The 21,938-nt window shown below is 34.1% G+C and overlaps 2 protein-coding genes across 3 annotated transcripts; one reads left to right on the plus strand and one right to left on the minus strand.

The window, feature by feature from the left end:
* Positions 1-7,977: 7,977 nt before the first annotated feature.
* On the plus strand, positions 7,978-11,887 carry noi (splicing factor 3a subunit 3 noi). Its single transcript, XM_029301044.2, has 3 exons — positions 7,978-8,076; positions 8,163-8,375; positions 10,477-11,887. The coding sequence occupies exons 2-3, from the start codon at positions 8,163-8,165 to the stop codon at positions 11,764-11,766; spliced, it is 1,503 nt and encodes a 500-aa protein (XP_029156877.2). The 5' UTR covers positions 7,978-8,076; the 3' UTR covers positions 11,767-11,887.
* On the minus strand, positions 11,129-21,125 carry LOC114929477 (uncharacterized). Of its 2 annotated transcripts, XM_029301029.2 has the most exons (4): positions 20,842-21,125; positions 18,294-18,805; positions 17,697-18,197; positions 11,129-17,012 (listed from the first exon to the last, which is right to left on the minus strand). In XM_029301029.2, exons 2-4 carry the CDS (start codon positions 18,629-18,631, stop codon positions 16,712-16,714), a joined length of 1,140 nt encoding a protein of 379 aa, XP_029156862.1. In that variant the 5' UTR covers positions 18,632-18,805; positions 20,842-21,125; the 3' UTR covers positions 11,129-16,711. The 2 variants fall into 2 exon arrangements, with proteins under 2 accessions (XP_029156862.1, XP_029156863.1); XM_029301030.2 differs by having other exon boundaries at positions 18,294-21,125.
* Between the last annotated feature and the right edge of the window lie 813 nt (positions 21,126-21,938).

Raw genomic sequence — 21,938 nt, forward strand, 5'->3', positions numbered from 1 at the left:
CGCCCCGCTCGGTTGGAGGAGATCCGACTAAGGGGCCCAATGTTCTCTGTCAAAAGACAGAGAATATTGGATGAGGTTGCCCTGGTTGGGGGCTGTCGAGTGGAGGACCTCAAGGCTGGGGAAATTAAGTTGTTTCCCAATTCGTGCAATGGCACGATTTGGATTCGCTGCCCCACCGGCGTGGCGCGGAAGCTGCTGTCGGCGAAGAGGCTGTCGGTCGAGGGGGGGTGGGCGACTTTGGAGGTTACTCGTTTGGCCCGCCGCCCCCTCCAATGTTACCGGTGCCAAGAGTTTGGCCATTCGGCCAATGTTTGTGGTGCTGAAACAGACCGAAGTGGTCTGTGTTATAGATGCGGCGGACCGGGGCATAAGGCGGCCGATTGCGTGGCGCCGCCCCGGTGTTTTTCGTGTGAGTCCAGGGGGAAACCTGCTGGACATCGTGTTGGGTCGGCGTCTTGCGCTCGCGTGCGTGTCCCTCCTAAGAGGAGCGGGGGGGGCACTCTTCCTGCTGAGCGCGCGCAGTCTCCGGGGCGCCCTGATGGGGGGCCTGCGAGCCCGGAGTGGACGAGGGTAGACTGTGGCCGGGGGCGGGGGAAGTCGCGGAGAGACGGCTCCCCCGTGCCGGGCTGCAGTTCTGCCCCCGATGTTTAGTGTCGGTTTTGTCCTTTGTTGTCGTAGTGAGTAGCGGTGGGTGCGGGGAGTTCTGGGGAGGTTGCCGAAAGGTGACTCCGTGGTCTCCCTGCCCCGCCAAGTTTATGTAGTAGGTTGCGGCGATGGGTGACGGAGCGCCGGGGAGGTTGCCGAGAGGTGACTCCGCGGCCTCTTCACCCACGCCAAGTTTATGTTGTACATAGTTTTATTGTCTTTTGTCATAGGTGGGAGTAACAACCCTCCCACCTTTATTGTGGTTGGCCATAGCGCCTTGTTGTGGGCTCCCTTGGGGGCTGGGCCTGTGGCCCTTATTATGTACTATGGTGGTTTGTGTACATGTTTCGTGCACGTTATGTACTGTAATCGTCCTGTGACGTTTTTGTGTGTGGGTGGGTGACTGCGGTCACCTCACTTACCGGGTTGGCAGAGAGAGGGGTGGGGGCCCCGCTCTCATTGCACGTCGACCCTGGGAAGTCCGGGGGGAGCTAGTAGCCCGGCTCCCCTCGATGCCCTTTCGGGGCAAGGGATGTCCTCTCCGGGGGGATACCTGTAGTATCCTCTCGGGGGATGTGTCCTTCCTAAAGGACGCCGGTCGGGTGTCCACCGTGAAGTTATGCTAACGCGGTTCCGCGGTGGACAATACCCATACGACCAGGGGCTTCAGTCAGGTTTTAGGTCGGTCCCCCGCCCGATAGTCCCTCGGGATACTACGGGCGGGAATCCACCACAAAGCCTTCCTGACCCTCCCTCAGGGGTCAGGACGGCGAAGTTTGGTTTAGGCAAATTTCCTGACTATAAAAAAAAAAAAATAAAAATGTGAAACAAAATAGCTAATTTTATTTTTAAGAGTTTAACAAGGCTGTGTAATATAAATATAAATTTAACATATAAAACGGGCAATAAGAGCCAAATCGCGGATGACAATGCTAACGAATTTTATTTTCCGTAGGGGGGTTAAAGGGGTATTGAAATTAAATCTCAAGTATGAGATTATTTCATATTTAAAATCTTGGCCGTGTCCAAGTAAAATTTGATGCCTTGTGCACCGGTATTTAATTCTAACGAAAAATAATTTAGTTTCGTTAAGATAACGCATTGTCATCCGCGATTTGGCTCTTCTTGCCCGTCTTATACGTTAAAAATAGTTAATTGTTTCACATTATATCATGTCACATTTTAAGATTAGAAATTAAGTTAACTATATAGAAAGTTGTGTTTTAGCACTTGATAAGAGCCGAAACGTCGTGAATATTAAATAAAGATCATTAAACTGCCAGTTTTTTTTTTTTTTTTTTTAAGTCAGGAAATTTGCCTAAACCAAACTTCGCCGTCCTGACCCCTGAGGGAGGGTCAGGAGGCTTTGTGGTGGATTCCCGCCCGTAGTATCCCGAAGGACTATCGGACGGGGGACCGACCTAAAACCTGACTGAAGCCCCTGGTCGTATGGGTGTTGTCCACCGCGGAACCGCTAATGCATTACATCACGGTGGACACCCGACCGGCGTCCTTTAGAGGACACATCCCCCGAGAGGATACTACAGGTATCCCCCCGGAGAGGACATTCCCTTGCCCCGAAAGGGCATCGAAGGGAGCCGGGCTACTAGCTCCCCCCGGACTTCCCTGGGTCGACGTGCAATGGGATCAGGGCCCCCACCCTTCTCCCTGCCGAACCCGGTTAGTGAGACGGCCGCAGCCGCCCACCCCACATTTAAGACGTCACAGGACGTCACCAACTATATGGACAAACATATATACAGACATATACATGTCCACAAAGAAACCAAATAAGGGCCACAGTCCCAGCCCTCTAGGGGCCAACAGCGAAGGCACAGAGGCCGAAAGACATATAAAGGTGGTGCATGATGTTCACACCACCTATGGACGAAAGACGAGAAACTAAGACAAAACATGAACCTGGCGCGGGCAAGGAGGCCGCGGAGTCACCTTTCAGCAACCTCCCCGGCACTCCAAACCCATCGCCGCTACCTAGTAAAGACATAACTACAACATTTAAGAAACACTACTTAGCTGCTGAGGCAGCCTCGATCTCCAAAGGTCGTCCCCCATCAGGACGGCCCGGAGCCTGGCGCCTATCTTTCGCCCCGGTTGTTTGTTGCCCGGGGGGAGGGGGAAGCGAAACGCATCCCCGACCCCCCAGGACATGTCGAGCCGACTCCCCACCGTCCGAGCAAGCCGGACAACGGGGAGTGGCGACGCACCCCGCCGCTTGGTGTCCCTCGACACCACAGCGGTAACAGCACCGCGAGCGATCCGCGTCAGACGCACAATTTACCCGCGCATGCCCCAGCTTGAGGCACCTGAAACACCTCAGAGGCCGGGCACGAAGTGCCTCGACCTCCAGGGTGTTCCAGCCTACACGAAGTTTACCCGTTGACAAGGCCTTTCGGCCAACAGCCAACGGGCAACGCACCCAAAGGGTGCTCAAGGGGGACCGCGGCAGGGACCGAATCGACCCGATCCGGATATCCCCCGCGCCGCATCCCCCCAGAGACCCCAGCGCCTCCAAAATCTCCTCGCGCGAGGCAGTCTCCTCCCCCATAGTACCACGAAGCCTGAGCTCCATGGTTTTCTGGGGGCGGGAGACCACCACGTCTCCTCCCGAGAAGACCTCCCGCAATCTGCCTGCAAACAGGTCCGCCTTCAGCAGCCGTGTCTTTTCCAGGGACCTGCAAAAGCAGGCCCCCAGTCACACCAAACCTCATCTTCATCGGGCCAATGCCCAACTCCTCGGGGTCAACGCGCGACCTCGCCTCCTTCAAAATGTCCGAGTAGGAACCGGCCCCTCGTAGAAACGAGTTGTACGGCCGACCCACTCGGAACTCAGCGCAGCTCGAACCCGGCCCCGACGCGCACCCAACCCAGGGCCAGCCGCGGGGCCCGACGCCCGAGCCCCCCCAGGACCCAGGCCACCCGACCCACCGGCAACCATAACAGTCGCCGACGAAGCAGGCAACCCAGCCCCCGGAGAGCAGGCCGCCAATCTACCGCCACGACCCCGCCTCCCCCGCCTACGCATGGAGAGGACAGGGGAAACCTCGCTGGTAGAGGGAGCAGAGGCAGGCAAAACTGCCCCACTCCCCCGAGACTCCAGTGAGGACCTGAGGGACTCTACAGCCCGCCTCAGGCCCCCAAGCGCCCCAGAAAGACGCTCATCGATAAGAAGACCCACCCGCGCTATTAGCTGCTGGTGTGGATCCTCCCGCAAAGCCACATCAGAGGAGGACTCAAATAGAGTCCTCCGAACCGCAGAGACAGTCCCCTCACCGGAAATTTCCGGTTCGGAGTCCGCCCTCCCACTCCGCTTCCGCCGCGACTTCCTCTTTCGAGAGGGCGCTTCCTTCTCCCCAGAAGAAGGAGGAAGGGGAGCAGCCAATCTCCTCATCGACTCCAAATCTTCAAGGAGTTTCTTGTTTTGAGCCTCCAGTGAGGCAACTCGAGCTTCAAGTCTTTCGACTTCCTCCGCATAAGCCCGGCAGTTGTTCGCCAGGATCTGCTCTCGGTCGAGGAGCTCTACCGGGCTAAGGTGAAATCCGGGCTCCGACACGTCAAGCGCGCCATCCAAACTCCCAGGGGAGGCAGAGGCAGCGCCCAACGCATCTTCACCCATACTCACGTCAGGAATTCCACCCATCGGCGAGTCTCCTCGAAACTCCTCGACCTCTTTGGTAAAGAAGTCAGGTTCTTCCTGGATAGCTTCCAGGCCTCGTCTTTCCAGTTCCAAGGCCTCACGATTTACGTACTCAATGCATTCGTGGCGGCCACAGAACTTCGTGACACCACGCGAGCACCTCTTCACAAAGGCGCGGACCTGCTCCTTTAGGTGCCTATATGTGTCACTCTGACGATAGGCACGTACCTGCGCATCTGAGAGGAATTGCCAGACATCGATCGCGAGATTCCTCGGATCGACATCCTTACCCAACCCCTCCCAGGTAATGGTCAGCTCGATCAGCTGACCCTCCACGTCCTTCTTCGGCTTGATCCTCGGCGCTGTCGCTTTCCAATCCACGGACCCAGCCGGCAAATCCGTGGACGACCTGTCGTCTGTTGACGACATGGAGGGAGCCAGGCCTGCACCCCCCCCCCCACGCCGGTTCCTGGTATCCGAACCCAGAACGTTCGCTTTCTTCTCGGAACTACTCATATCTGAAAAGAAAAATTGGTTTTTTCTGTCGGGGGTTTTCCTTCCCCTTAGGAGATTGCCTTGCCTGGCTAACGGGGCCTCCCCCCCGGGTGTTATCTTCGGTGTTTTCCTTCACCTAGTGCAGTGGACAAGTCCTTTTTAGGGCCTGCACGCCCATCGCACCTCGTTCATCCGTCACCACACACTCCAGCTCGGGTACCTCGGGATTGCGACACCCGTACACTACAGGGATGAGTCTGCAGTGCCCCTGAGGGAAAAATTTCCTGACTTAAAAAAAAAAAATAAATAAATAAATATATAAATAAATAAAAAAAAAAAAAGAAATTAAACAAATAAATAAATAAATATATAAATAAATTAAAGAAAAAAAAAAAACAAGATTATTTGTATTCAAAATTTAACATTTATTCATTGTTTTATTTAACATGTTTCATGCGGACAATTATTTTGTGTTATTTGCAACATGCGTAATTTTATATTATACAAAAAAATAAAAAATAAAAAAAAAATAAAAAAAATAAAAAAAAAAGCCCGGCGCGAGTGTATGCGGATATTTTGCGCTGTCAAGAAATGAGTGCTTAAATTTTTATACATTAAGTTGTAATTTTTTCGGTCGCGCGAGAGGTGACAAAAATAGTTTTTGTTTTAATAACAAAAATGAGATTTAATTTAGAAGTAAATAATGACAATAAACGTTATTTAGTTCTCAACCGAACGATAAATTTAGAAAAATGTTTGCGAATTTTCTAGAAATAAAGACCTATATAAATTTTTTTCAAGCTGCCTTGGCGCTGTTTTAGATAGTTTGTCGTTTCGAACAGTGTGCGTTTTTACTTTGCAAAAAAAAAAAAAAAGAAAAGTGTTTGTCTTTCTTGCGTTTTAACTACCGTTGCTTGTGGAACATTCAGTACTATATTTTTGTGACACGGTATTTTTCCGGTTATTTTACTTTTTGATACGTTTGATTCGGCGTTTTTTTAGTTAATTTTGTGCGGCTTAAATAATTGTGATTTTTGTGTTAATAGTTTAAATATATTTTTTATATTAACGATACGTGTGCTGTGAGTGCAATGCTTTGTTTTCTCGTTTCTGATTTTTTTATCCTGCTTTTCGTCGCTTAAAATTTATTACATAATTTTTTTTTTCTTTATTTTTATATCATTAAAGATTTTTATGTAATATTAATTAGTTTGCTCAATATTAATAACGTTTAAGATCGGGTTTAATATAATTTTCGACAACTACATAAGTAAAGAAGTATTCAAAACAATTATTACGCCATTTATGTTATTTTTTTTTATTTTTATCATTTTAATCAACTTCATAGCAATCGATAACTGTTAGAATCAAGTTACACACAATCTTTAGCCATTACAAGATTTAAAAAAAAATAAATAATTAAAAAAATAAAAGTTTTCAACTTTTTATATTTTATTAATTATACTTTCTCATAATATTGATCAACTTATTAAAAATAAATGACCGTTGTACTTGGTTTTATTTATTTTTATATTACATATTTGAAGAAGTATTCAACAAGAATTATCATTTTATTCAAGATATTTTTTTTTTTATTATTCCATTTAACATCATATCTATTCATAACGGTAAATATTTTATTTAACATAATTTTCAATAATTACAACAAGATTAAAGAAGTTAACAACTTTTACTTAATTGAAGATACGTTTTCGTTATATTAAGTTACTTATTAAAATTGTTGTCGATTTGGTTTAGATTTAACTCGATTTTATAATTGTTACAACAAAATTAAAATTTTTTTAACATTAACAATTTTTTTTGTTTAAAAAAGAAAAGAAAAAGAAATACTTTTTCTCATTAATTAAATTAATGAGTTTTTAAACAAAAAAGATTATATTGAATAATATTAATAAATATTTACGAATAGTCCTTTATTCGATAATAACAATTTTAGAAACAAAAAAAAAATAAAATAAAACACGTACGTTACTTTCACTCAAGGTAACTAAATAAAGTCCTTAAAATAATGAATAAATTAATAATTACATTTAACGTTTTACATTAAAAAAAATAAATAAGAAATAAAAAGTTAGTTAAAAATAAAAAGTATTAACAAAATATATCTTTTTGATAAGAAAACATTAAAAAATCATTATTTAATTTCAAATTAAAATATCTCATTAATTAACAAAATTAGTTATCCAAAATTAGTAAAAAAAAGACCCGATTTAAGAATATCTAAAAAAGTAACAAAGTAGGTCTCTTTTCGATAATAAAAAATTAAAAAAAAAAAAAAAAATTTAAGACTTAACATTACAATATTTTAATTAAAAGATTAAAATAATCAAAACATTAATTATCGCAATTGCGGTTTAAATTATTTAAAAATTAAGAACTTGGTTCAAAATTTAAAAAAAATTACAGATTACTCATTTTTCTATATAAAATATTGGAAAGAAACGATTCGAATGAACATGATTTACAATATAAATAATGACTTCAAAGTAATCATAAAATTAATTATCGCAATTAACGATACACTCTTCAAAAAGTAAAAGAACCTGATAAAAAATATAAAAGATATTAGCAGAATAGCCCTCTTTTCGATACTGAAACATACTGAAATAAAAATCATATGTCTTATGTTCATTTAAAGTATCTACATGCTGATCGTGAAGTAATGGCAGAATTATTTATCGCAATTAGCGATTCAAATTCTTAAAAACTAAATAGAACGTTAAAAATAAAAAAAATTAAAAAAAAATATTAATAGATTAGTTTTCCTCGTGATAATAAATATATTGACAAAACACATGACCAAACGTTACGATATCTAAATGAAGACCTTAAAATAACAAAAAAATTTATTATCGTATTTAACGGTTTAAACTTTTTACTACTTACTTTTTTTTTGTAATTGTTTATTATTCTTCTTCTTCGTTCATTGTTAATTACTATTACTGTTGAATTCGCGGCACGCTAAAAAAGTTGAAACGGTCTGAACTTTATTCCCCAGTATATTTTTTTGACACTAAATCTAGAGAAAGTTTAGTGATTTTAATTTGACGCTGGTTTCTAGCGTCCATAAAATTGCACCTTTAATGGATGTGTTGTATTAAAGAAACTCTCCCTATTGGCGCTGCTGCAGTGTGGAAAACAGGGCGAGATAGTCGATCTCAGTTATTCTCTGGATCTATGATTATGCTATAGTATGGTACAGCGTTGTTAGGAAATTCTTCGATCAGAGAAGCCTAATCACTCATAGAAAAAGGAAAAAAGTATACCGTTTTTATTAAAATTATACTTAATTTATTTTTGAGTTAATGTGAAAGTTTAAATTAATTATATTTATTATTAAATGTAGATGGAAACGATATTGGAACAACAACGACGATATCATGAAGAAAGAGAACGATTGATGGATGCGATGGTGAAAGAGATGTTACACAAAAAAGCGGGCCATCGTGAAAATATCAATTCGGAACATCGTCTAAAAATGTTATTGGATCAATTTATGGATAGTACAATGCATTTGCAAGATTTATATGAAGATAAAGATGGACAAAGGAAAGAGGAAGTATGTTAGCATAAAATTATATATGTATATATTCACACTGGTATAACAGATAATTTTTCACTGTAAATTTCAAATATTTTTGTTATTTTAAACAATAGAAAAAATTTAAAGTAGAAACCTTTATTTATAGTTTTGATGTGTAAATCATATACTTAATGGTCATATACTAAGTGTCGTTGAATGAAGACATTTCGTTAAATGGAGACATGAAAGGAATATGAGTCTAATAATTTTTTAATAGAATATCTTTTTTTATAGTATAACTTTGTAGAGATGCAAATTTCTTTTGAGGTGAAAGTTTTATGTAAATTTAATGTATTTTAAATCAAATAATTTCTAAAATATATTAAACTTTCGAATTTGCTGTCATTCGACATTTACCTCAATTATATATTTTATTACAAAGTTAACAAATATTCAGAAATGGAGAAGAAATGTCAAATATAATTAGTTTTATAAAAAATTTTATATGTATAATATACAATTTTATATGTACAATATGAAAAAAGTTAAAAGTATTTATTGTATCGATTATATTGACCATTTATATCGATACAACATTGTACTTGGAAACGCTTACTTAAATACTCATCTTATAATTTCTGTAATATTGAATTATTATATATATAGATGCTATCATCTGTTGCCTCATATTTTTTAGTGTTATCAGTCTTATTGTATATATATACATTTTATATATCTAATTCAAATTAAAAATGAAATGGTATTAGATCTAGAAAACAAATTGATTCACCGAATCACCAATAATGAATGAATTTTATTAAGCGCATTTATGCACTTACCAACATTATGTATTTTGACTTTGTTACTTGAATCTGCAGTTGCAAAATTTTAAATAACTTTTTGACTATCCAACTTAACAATTAAATAATTCGAAAACTATTAATTCTAGAATAAATATGTACAATAATAACTTTAATAATTTTTTGTCAGCATTTTTATTTTATAAAATTTACCATTTTTATAGAATTTCACTATGAAAAAATTTTCATTTTATGAAACTATTGAATTACTTTCATATTATCTATGATGACTATGCATATTTATAACAGTATGAATATCAACTCTTGGAATGCAAAGGATTAAAAAAAGTATTTTTTTCTTGCAATATTTACATATTTACCTATATAAAAATTATTATTATTATACAATATACATCTCAAACTTATTAAAATATCTATCAAATAGCACATCATATTCACATATTCTATTTACTATATTAAATATACTGAAAACATCTGATAATACACTATAACATCTCTTGTAAAATACATTATTTCTAGTATTTTATATATCTTCAGGATGTACTAAATTCATTAATATCTTATTTATTTATCGAAAATTAGTATATCCTGGAAGTAGCAACACACTATATCAAAATATGTTAAATATTTTACCACTATGTGCCATATCTATCTTCTATTCAAGTTTCTTATATGAACGCATATAGATTAACTGATAAAATCAAAGTACAATATATATTCTACTTACTATTTTAAAAGTAAAATAATCATAAAAGTAAAAAGTTGTAATAATCTGTGTTGCAAAAATTGTGTATGCAGGACTTTTTCATAGAATTTTAACAGATTTACAATATTAAAAATAGATTGTTTGAAATTACACAAATAAATAAAAAATTTTTTTCTTTTATGTCTATTGTAATATATTCAAGATCTATAGATATACTTATTATAAACTAAAAAGATATTCATGTATGTATTGAGAAGTAGGAAAACAAATATAAATAGCATTTTTATTACATATTTTATATATAGCAATATGTATTTTGAATGTTATTAGCATGCAATAAACTTTTATGATATTCTTCGAATACTTTCTATGTGTGCTTTATAGGTAACTTTAATTTTTTTATTTAAAATAAAAGTATTTTGAGTGAGCAGAGTTGTGTGTGTGTGTGTATAATGATCATTAACATTACTTTGTCCACTTGAAATATCTTTCATTTCAAAGATAAAGAAATTAGAAAGTTTTATGGTTTTGATGTATTTAAGTTTATATATATATATATATATATATATTTCAACTTAATAATTCAAATTTTATTTCTTTTATATTTTAGGTTCAAGCACTCTCTGGTCCAAATGAATTCTCAGAATTTTATTCGCGTTTAAAGTCGATAAAAGAATTTTATCGTCGACATCCTAATGAAATTAGTGTTCCTATGTCTGTCGAATTTGAGGAATTAGCTAAGATGAGAGAAAACCCAACAGAAGAATTATCTAATCTTGTCGAATTTACAGATGAAGAAGGTTATGGAAAATATCTTGATCTTCATGAGTGTTACCAAAAATACATCAATCTTAAAGGAATAGAAAAAATAGATTACATTACTTACCTATCAACTTTTGATCATCTATTTGACATTCCTAGAGAAAGAAAGAATGCAGAGTATCAAAGATATGTTGAGTCTTTATTAGGATATTTGACAGATTATCTGAACAGAGTGAGACCTCTGCTTGATATAAGTACAGAGATTGGAGAAGCTAATAAGGATTTTCAAACTCATTGGGAGAAGAACACATTTCCTGGTTGGCCCAAGGAAGCTGGAAGCGCTCTGACTCATGTAGGAGCCCATTTAGAATTATCTGCATTCTCATCATGGGAAGAATTAGCATCTCTTGGTTTAGACAGATTGAAATCAGCCTTGATGGCTTTAGGACTCAAATGCGGAGGTACGCTCGAGGAACGGGCGCAAAGACTTTTCAGTACAAAAGGCGAAGCCTCTTTGGATCCCAACTTATTAGCAAAGAATCGAAAGGGAAAATCAGCTAAGAACAGAGATTCCGAGAAGCAAAAGGAAATTGCACGACTCGAAGCTCACGCGTATAGACTCGCCGAATTAATATCTAGTCAACGAGTAGCTACAAAGGAAAATGTGCAAAGAAAACAAGCAAGAACCGAGGGCGAAAGAGGCGATTCTGATGCAGAAGCAAGTGCGAGCGAATCAGAGGAAGAAGATGACAATGAGGTGCCATATAATCCAAAAAATTTACCCTTAGGCTGGGACGGGAAACCCATACCTTACTGGTTGTATAAATTGCATGGTCTAAACATCAGTTACAATTGTGAAATTTGTGGGAATTTCACATACAAAGGTCCAAAAGCATTCCAGAGACACTTCGCGGAATGGAGGCATGCTCACGGCATGCGTTGTCTTGGTATTCCAAATACGGCACACTTCGCCAATGTCACTCAGATTGAAGATGCTCTTGCTTTGTGGGAAAAACTCAAAGCACAGAAACAAGCTGAACGTTGGCAACCAGAACAGGAAGAAGAATTTGAAGATTCGCTTGGCAATGTAGTCAATCGCAAAACATATGAAGATCTTAAGAGACAAGGCCTGCTATAAAGTATACATCAAAATTATATTTCATTATAATGTTTATTGTAATGTTCATGCATAAGTTCGCCAATTTATAACCTTTTTTTTTTCATTCGTGTTTTTCCCAATAAAACATTTTTTCCAATTATTTTAAAATCTTTTCAATTGTATGAATATCTAAAAGCCATTTACATACACACACACATATGTATACATGTATTTTTCATTTTTTAATGCGTTTCATTTTTGTGTAATCTTTACATATTTAATTTTAATATAATTGTCTTTGGTATGATTTTGTGATCACGAAATTTTTGATAATAAAATCCTAGTTGTCAATTCCTTTAGAAAGAAAATATTACATTAAATTGATATTAATATTAAATCGAAAAACTATTTAGTTCTTTACTATCATAGTAAATTATGTCGTCAGAAACGAGAAATTATCTGAATTTTTTGCTTGCAAATTATTAAAATAAATTAGTTTTTTGTTATCATTTTGCACGTTTAATAATGTAGATTTATAGAATTAATAAAATATACTAATCGATATTATTTTCTTTTCGTGAATTAATAAATTTTAATTAATTATAAAATTTATTTTTATTTATAATATAGGGCACTGTGCGGCTATATATACATATATGCAAGCTAAGAAAATTTTTCTTATAATTGTTCCATATTATTAAGTATATATAATATAACAACAAATGTAGATATTCAAAATATATAATTAATTTTGCCAAAAAAGAGTCATGTAATTTATCTTATGTGGCTAACATAAGAAAAGCGGTTAAAAAATGTCTAATGAGAATATTCAATATAAGTATATTGTTAATTTACTGCTAGAAACAGCATGCATGCATTTAACCAATATTTTAAAAGTTGGCACAAACTGTTAAAAACATTTTGGTAGAAAATTGCACAACAATTTCAAAGTTATGCTTTCACTATTAAACATATATTTATAATAATAAAGTAAATATTATATTTTTTCTTTTTTCTCTTATATTGCTTATTATATAATAACAAGAAATTATATGGTCATGTTCCTATATATGTTTATCTGTTTTTTTAAATTTATATTTTATCTTTTTAATGAAATAAAAACAAAGTATGCATGTGGATAATATTTAATAAATCTTATTATTTGTTTAATACTCTCTTTGCACCATAAATATTTATCGCGATAAATATTATATTTGGAAGGAACATTTAATATACATGAAAGCGCATTAATTGTGATTGCACATCCATTTGATACCTCAAAAACATTGTCTCGCGGCGCATATGTATAATACTGATATAATCTATTGTATTTTTGTTACAATTAGTCAGGTATAGAAAATATAAAAGTAATTGTTTCGGATTTATTGTTTACGCTGAACAATGAAGGCTTATTTTTAAGGAACACACGTATCATAAAATTAAATATACACTTTTTTATGCGTATTTTTTTCTAAATAAATTTTTAAATAAATTTGTTTTATATTTCAGCATGTATCTATTAAGCTCTTATATGTCCTTTAGAATAAACGAAATTTTAGAGGATTAGTTTATTTTCGAATACTTATAATTATAGAAGTCAATTAACAATATATACTAAATCGCTCGTATTATATCATTTAATATTTCACAAGTAGAACTCTTCACAAATTGCATCTTGCATCATATATTGATCTCTCTTTGTATACTACTCGAATGTCATTATAATGCTAATTGCAAATTGAAAATGTAAAATATTGTTAGATTTTTGGTTTACAATTACTAAAATTTCATCAATATAATACATTGATGTTCCATTGATTAAAAATTTCTTATCGATATGTATCTATAACAATATATATAAGTACTTATTAACACAAGACATACATTCTTCCAGTTTATATAAGTTTGTTTGCTGTTCAACACACGAATTTTGCTATAAATCGTACACTGAACTATTAAATAATATCGATTATTATAATTATATAATTTCTAAATTTATATTCTACTAAACTTTTTAGTAACTGATCTTGTAAATGTCAAATTAAAAATTTTTATTCAAACTTTTAATGTCTAAAAAATCTCGCGCAAGAATATTTTAATTAAACGAATAATACGAAATTATGTATTTTTTTTACGAGCAACGATGAGTTTATGTTAAAAACTTTGATATTTTATTTCCAAAAAATATATATACTACATGATGCAGAACGTTTCGACAATTATACTTTTATTAAACTTTTCTTTTTCAGCCATATATTCAAAATCTACAAATTATTAAATAAGATAAATATATATGTATAGGACGTTAAATTTATTTATTTTGTTGCGTAGACAAATACCTGTATAAATCGTGTGTACAATGTGTCATGGTGTGTAAATATAGAAAAGTCATATAGTTAATTAAAATATTACATGTGTTAACAAAATCACACTGAAACTATATTTTCCCAAGTAGAACAGAAAATCAAAATAATATAATTTTGATCAAATTTGGTCAAAATGACGTCAAATTGACATTATTTTGACTTTTCTGTTCTACTTGGGTTGAAGTTAGAATTATTAAAATCTAAAAACATGTATTATGTCGAAAATGTACGAACGTCATGTACGAACGGTAATGATATTGATTTTACATGTGCGTTTGTTTTTATATGTTTATCAGTAGTTTTATAAAACAGCAGGAAAATATGATTTTAATGCTACGGATGATTGTGCATTATTATAGATTCATCATATATATATTTCCACTACTGACAATAAGCTCAATACGTTAAAAATAAGATAGATTGGTCGAAATTATTCCAAGGTTTGTGAATGTTTTTTGTGATAACCATATCTGATAAACATATAAAAACAAACGCACATGTAAAATCAATATCATTACCGTTCGTACTTTCAACATGATACAACATGTTTTTAGATTTTAATAATTCTAACTTAAAAATAGTTTTGGTGTGATTTTCTTTACATATAATATTTTAATTAATTATGACTTTTCTATGTCTACACACCACGACACATATTGTACACACGGTTTACACAGATATTTGTCCACGCAACAAAATGAATTAATTTAATGTTCCATATATATATTTATCTCGTTTAATAATTTGTAGATTTTGAATATATGGCTGAAGAAGACATAATAAGTAATTGTCGAAACGTTCTGCATCATGTATATATATTTTTTGGAAATAAAACATCAAAGATTTCAACATAAATTTATCGTTGCTCGTAAAAATAAAGGCCCCATTTCCACATAGGAGTATTTTTAATCATATATTTTCTAGTTTCAAATATGTTTCTTTAGACTATAACTAAAAGACAAGGATAAAATATTTATCTACAATCTGATAAACATAAAAAAATATTTATAATTAATAACAGATTTTATAATTATAGCGTTCGAATAATGCATAAAGAAATGTATATTTTTCGTATTGCATTAAGAATAGTTTCAAGTCGAATAATTCTCTCTCTTAATTTGTATCTAATAACGAATTCGATACCTGCACTATTGTATACTGATATATAGTTCTATATATTTGTTATACATAAATAAGTTTGCTGAAAAATCTGCAATTACGTAAGATAAACAGCTTTATTGATGAAAAACTTAACACAAAATATTCTAGCTGCTACATAATATAATATTATTTTAAGCAGATTTTTTTGGAAATGGAGAATAAATATTTATTATAGTTAAAATGCTTATATTAATATGTTATATTTTACACTTGAATAAAATTTGTATAAATGCAGTTGCTTTTAGTGTGCACTAGTATAAAATAGTTAAGCATTCGAATTCGTTATAAGATTCATGTGCACATTTGAGTTTTTTGTATATAGCCAATAAAACTTCTGTTTTATATAAGATACTTTGGATACACACTCGTTACAGCAACAAATATGTCGCTAGACGAGAAGGGACGGATGTCTATATTTTAATTCCTTTAATTTTTATTATCGTTCCTCACTCGTACTTGCAGTCATATTAGGTTATAACATCAGAAATGGAATCATATATTGTATAATATAAAATCATCCCTAAATGTTATAATACTTTATATAGAAATAATTTATTCTTGCAATAATATATAGTTGGAATAAATTAGCTTTTTAGATGCTAGTATTTGTATGCGAAATAAAAATAATATGCTTTGGAAATTTTCTGGATTCTTTTTTCGATTCGTAAATTAAAGCTCATGTATCCTCACTATATATACGACCTCACAACATATATTAAATTAGAGAATAAAATTTATATGATTTCTCTCACCTCTGATCATAATTCATTTGTGTGATTGCAGTGAATAAGATACTTGAACCCTAATAGGCAGCTGTAAATCTTAATCTTATAATTAATTATGAGAAGCTTATTTTCATTAAAAAAACATAAAATACATATAGACTAGAAGATTACACAGCCATTCATTAATCATCACATGAAAGATATATGTATGTCTAAACTAGCTCTGCTAAATGCCAAAGGATAAATCGACATTTTATTCTTTTCTTGCCTTGCTTCTTTTTGACTGCCTAAAACATAATTTATAAGTGCCAAGGAAATATAAAAACAAATAAATGACTAAATAGTTCATATATTCAGTATTAACGAATCTAAATAAATGAAATATCTGTTAGGCAGAGGAATTAATAAAGAAAAAAAGTATAAAAGAGAAGTCTTCAACATACTCTGTTTCTGTCAAATATAACTGTAAGAGTGTACGAAAAGAAACTAATTTATTTCAAAGAATAGATGCAAGAAGAAATTTTTATATAATCTTTCGCTGTATGATGTCATAATTCAATATAACTATATTCTAAAGTCTTACGAATTAACTCGATCTGTATCCTCCGAGATGCGATAATATGGTGTCCATCAATGAAATGTCCTTTCGATAAATGATATCGAAGAAGGGACTTAGGCACGATAGATCGCATGTAGTCAGACTTGTGAGAAATAGTGACTCTTTCCGTTTTTTTATTCAACGCTATCTACAGCTGCGCTGTCGTCTAGAGTGTGAAGCCAATTGAAGATCATCATGTTTCTTTCGTACTTAGACAACTGATTTCCACGTTCTCTTTCAACATCCCGGACTGTCAATGCATGATTTCGTTCTTTTCGTCCAATCAAAGAAGTACTAGGAACCCGTGCAGTTGTTCCGGGCACCAATAAAGTGGTTCCATGAGAACTCTGCGCCGCGGTAGCCGCTGCTTCCAGTTGGTCTAAGTTAAATTCACTCTGCGAGAGACGTTCCAAAGCACGATACGTGGTAAGTAACCTAACATGATGCAAATAAAGCATTTAATTATATTGAAAAGTGAAACATTATTAAAAAAATAAAACATTATTAAAAAAAGAAAAATTAATCGCATTATTTAATAATTCTTCGATAATTACATTTTGCGAGTTATCATATCACTCAAATATATGTATATACTAAGCTGCAACCTCATAATAGCACGAATCTGCAAATAACGCTTTTTCCATGTATGTCAAGCACATGTGACCAGAAATAGTAGTATATGTAGTACAATCACGCAACAATGTGTTTCTATGTGGCCGTATTGTTAGTGTTATCATAAGTTTTTTTTCAACAATGTAATGGAAAATAATGTATGGACAAAATCGCTATCCTAAAATTTCACGGTTTGAGAATAAAGTGGAAATAATGTTATATTCGCAACTTCAAACCGCGTGCTACTATAAGAGATTTCAGTATAATCTAATAAAAATAGTTAGCTTAATATATATGTAGTTTATCCTAAATATAAAAGAATTAAAACTTGTCAATTATTTTTATTTTGTTAATAGAAACTTATAATAGAAAGCTTACGCATATAAACATTTTATATTTTATAATATGTTCTATGTTTTATATTTTAATATGTTTGCAACTGTTATATATAAAAATATCTATATTTTGAACATAAATAAAAGGAAAGAAAAAACGTTTTTTACTAACCTTCGTCGTATATAATTTTGTCGGACTTTTTTGTTAACGGATCTGACCAGATCCGCTCCTGTGAAGGGCACAGGCGGTGGTGGTGGTGCCGGTGGTTGGGGCGGCAGTTGCGGTACCGATTGATTGTGAGTGTTGGAAGATTGTTGTTGCGGTTGCGATAGTTGCTGTTGTTGTTCTTGCGTAGCTCCACCATGTGGGCTAGGAAGCTGAGACGTACTGGCTACAGGTTCACCTACGGCGACCCAAGTGCTACAAGATCTCGAAGCGTGATCAAGTCTTGCATGCTCCAGCAATAGGGTATTGCGCTGGATAGTATCAAGAGCTAAAGCGGATACTGCTGTTCGAAGACCACCAGCTCCAGTCGCGTCTGGACTAGGAAGCTGTGACACATCACTCGTGCTGAAGCTCTTACGCAATCCCAATGCTGATGATAGAACCCCACAACTACGTATTAACTCGTTCTCTTCCTCGAACCAAAGAATTTCAGGAATATCCGCTGGTCTATCAAAATGTATATAATTGAATAAACATGAAATGATTTTTTGTGCATGACGATAAATGCGTAGTGCAAGAATAATACATAAACATAGTACTAACCTGTTACCCTGAATTTGTCGAGAATCTGGTTTCGGAGAGGGTCCTCGTGCCGCAAGCTGCGCGTCACTGTAGGATTTAAAAGTGACCAATCTATTGGCGCTGCGCAGATCACTTGCGATCGACGACACGCTGAAGAGCGACAAATCGGTAGTAACGCTTTCGTGACTTGGTGAACGCAGCATTCGTGAAGTCACTTGCAAGGCTGGACATTGCGTGGTCGACAGACTACCGCTGCCACCGCCGCCGCTACCTCCACCACTACCACCGCTATTACTACAGCATTGAGCACATATAACTGTGGGTATCGGCGAAGCCGACTTTATTTCGCTTTCGGACATTTTGCATTCATTTGCGTTAATGTCCGATTTCTATTTATCCATCTATTTATCTTCGTTTCTATTATACACGCCTCGGCCGTTCCAATTTTTTTCCAGTGGTTGCAGAATGATTGCAATGGCGAATTTACGTCATGCTGACCATCCAACGCTTCTTCTCCATTTTCAATGTGATGACTATACGTGATGTATATAATAGTTTAGAGAGGGAGAGATTAATCAGGATTTAAAAAAATAGTTCTTCTGATGATTAAACTGATTAAAGATGATATAAATAAATTAACTCTGATATAATGCAATGTTTAATCGCAAAAAGACAGAAATGGAGAGATACATATGTATATCGATTCAAAATTTGTATCTATATCAATTGTATCACCTTTACTCTATTATTCCGAAATTAAAGTTTGAGTTGTAATTGTCAAAATACTCAATAATTTAAGTATTTAATATCCAATAATTTAAGAAACTGCAGAAAGCAAATAATGAATCTTTGAAATCTGTACCTTGAAAGTAAAATTCGATATAAGTTTTTTATATAAGAAATGTATCAGAGTTTTAAAGATTGTATCATTAAAATATAGAAATATAAAATATTCTCATACATCATGCACATAAAAAGACTTCAATAAATTATTGATTTAAACATATGCAATTTAGCCCATTATTTTATTTCTCTTTTCTATTTCTTTTTCTTTTTCTCTTTTTCTCTCTAAATATTGATTATATATATTAAAAATAAAAACCTAATAAATTAATATTTTTAGCTTATTTTTTAACGTATTATTTTTAATTTATTTTTTTAACTTATTTAAATTAATATTTTTCTAAATTGTGCAAAAGATTTTAACTCGCATAATTAATAACGGAAGTATTATTGTGACTAAGGTGTATATAGACTATGGATATATATAATCGATAATTATGTATTCTCTGAAGTCAAGGTTTAATTTTTCCTAAGATTAGCGTTTCTGCGTCTCTTTCAGTTATATTTTGACTTTCTCTGTCACTCATTATTATATGTCACTCAACTAATATTGAATAAAATATTACAAAATGTGTTTTAGTATGTTTTTTATAATGTTTTTTATAATAATAAAGTTAAATCAAGAATATATTTAAAATATTCTTGAAAAAGTATTGTAAAAAAATTAGAAAAATATATACGAAAAATATAAGAGAAAATGAAGAATTCAAAGACAGATTTGAACAAAAAAAGACATTTAGTATTTTTCGTGTTTTTCAAATTTTTAAAAATAAAAAGAAATGTTACATTTTTAATAAATATAAAAATTATTAAAAACTTTATATATTTTGACGCATAAAACTTATGTACATTATTTAAACCTCATTCAGTACATGTATCTCTTTCTTTTATCTTCATATTTTTATAAAATTATGTGAGAGATGTTAAAAATGTATACATTTTCTTTTTTCAATTAAAAATTTTTTTTTCCAGTGATATTAAGTTATTTCAATTTTGTTAAAAAATTTTGCTTTTATATTTTAAAAATTAATTTCTATGGTAACTATTAGCTGCTAGTATTTGTTGTCATTAGAAATATGCAAGTAATTATGCTTGCCTCCGCGCGGTTTCTGTAAATTCGACATATTCATAAACTAATAATAATGGTCGCAACTAGCAATAAAGCCTACGGTACACGGTGCGTTTTTTCGTGTTATAATCACATGCAAGCAACCATATGAGAGCTAACATGCTAGCTATGAAGCTAGAAATTTTGTACGCTACATGCTGTTAGCATGCTAGTTTCAGCAATGCATGATAATAAATCGTTGCTAATTGACATGACATATTTAATTTATTTTACCAAATCACACAGCAAAAATAGCACCGATTCTATCTTTGAAAACTAGCATGCTAACACGCATGGCAGCAAACAGTGTACAAAATTTTTAACTTCATAACTAACATGTTAGTTATAACATGATCGCTCGCATGCAACACGAAAAAAAAACACTGTGTGTCGTAGTGTTACTAGCTACATTTAATTAAACTACATGACAATACATGCATTCAATCAATTTATATCAACTGCGTCAGAAATGCGTTTTTTCTTAATTCTTTCTTATCGCGCGATTATGATTCGAGTATTGTCACAAAATTATCGCCGCTGGCGAAAGATTCCGAGGTCACGAATGAAGCCGGCGCGGTTCTATAAATATGCACAAATATTCCAATAACACTCTCGCACCTAGTGTATCTTGCACTGTCAGCCACATGACGACGTGATTCGTCGTGCCAAAGATGCCGCTGTTATGAACAGCGTGTTTATCAGCCACTTTCGTGGCAGAATCAAAGAAGACTCCTCGCGAAACGAAAAGAAATACAGGTCACTGGCTGGAGTACGTGAATGGCAACAACACTGACAACACTATCCTTATATTCGAAAGCAAACTACGTTGACGAGACTATGCGATTGTTTCGCCTGGGCTCTATGGTCGTTGATCGTAGCTCAGACTCGCTTACTGCACAGGCGTCGCAATCGATCGATAGCTGGCTCTTCTCGAGTCTCGGAGTTTCGCCGCGCCCCAAACGACTTGGGGATATTTCTACCGCAAATTAACGGCCGTATTCTTTTTTAATCTTTTATCAGCAGTATCAAATATAAATGTAGATTCACAAATCTAGACCTAAGAATTCTTTGGATCGTTTGGTTTTAGTTTGACAATTTTGTAAAAACAATCCTAACTCTTCTGTTAATATATACACACTTCCTTTAATATGTATATATGCGAGAATAGAAATATTTTGACATATGAATTCAGGCGCATCGTCCATCGAGGTATATATAAAAAATAAAAATATTAGTTTAATACATGCAAAAGTTCATGTATATTAAGATATGTATTTCTGTCTTCCCCGTGTGTACATAATTTATTTATTGTTTATTTTTTATTTTATAGTGTTAACATCTAATAATATTTATTTAAATTTAAACCAACAAGAGTGCTGATAAATTTTTAAAAATTAAGTAAATATTTTATGGAAAAGTTCTCTAACAGCCTGGTAATATATGATATACATACATACCCATACACTTATAATTATAGACTTTATATTTATTATGTAATACTTAACTGGAATTTTAAAAAATACTTGTTATTTATCGTTAGCATTTCATAGAATTAATTAAAAGAAAACTTTATAATTTTTTTGCAAATAATTCTTAAATGAAAAATATAAAAACAATAGATTTTTTAATAATAAGTTTAAATTTGAGAATTATGTTTTAGGAAACATATTGCGTATAAATAAAGAATCCAATTGCTGCAAACATTTTTTGGTAGA

Source organism: Nylanderia fulva, unplaced genomic scaffold (assembly GCF_048542155.1).
Source record: "Nylanderia fulva isolate GAGA-0341 unplaced genomic scaffold, ASM4854215v1 Scaffold23, whole genome shotgun sequence".
In the NCBI taxonomy this organism is placed as follows: Eukaryota; Metazoa; Arthropoda; class Insecta; order Hymenoptera; family Formicidae; genus Nylanderia; species Nylanderia fulva.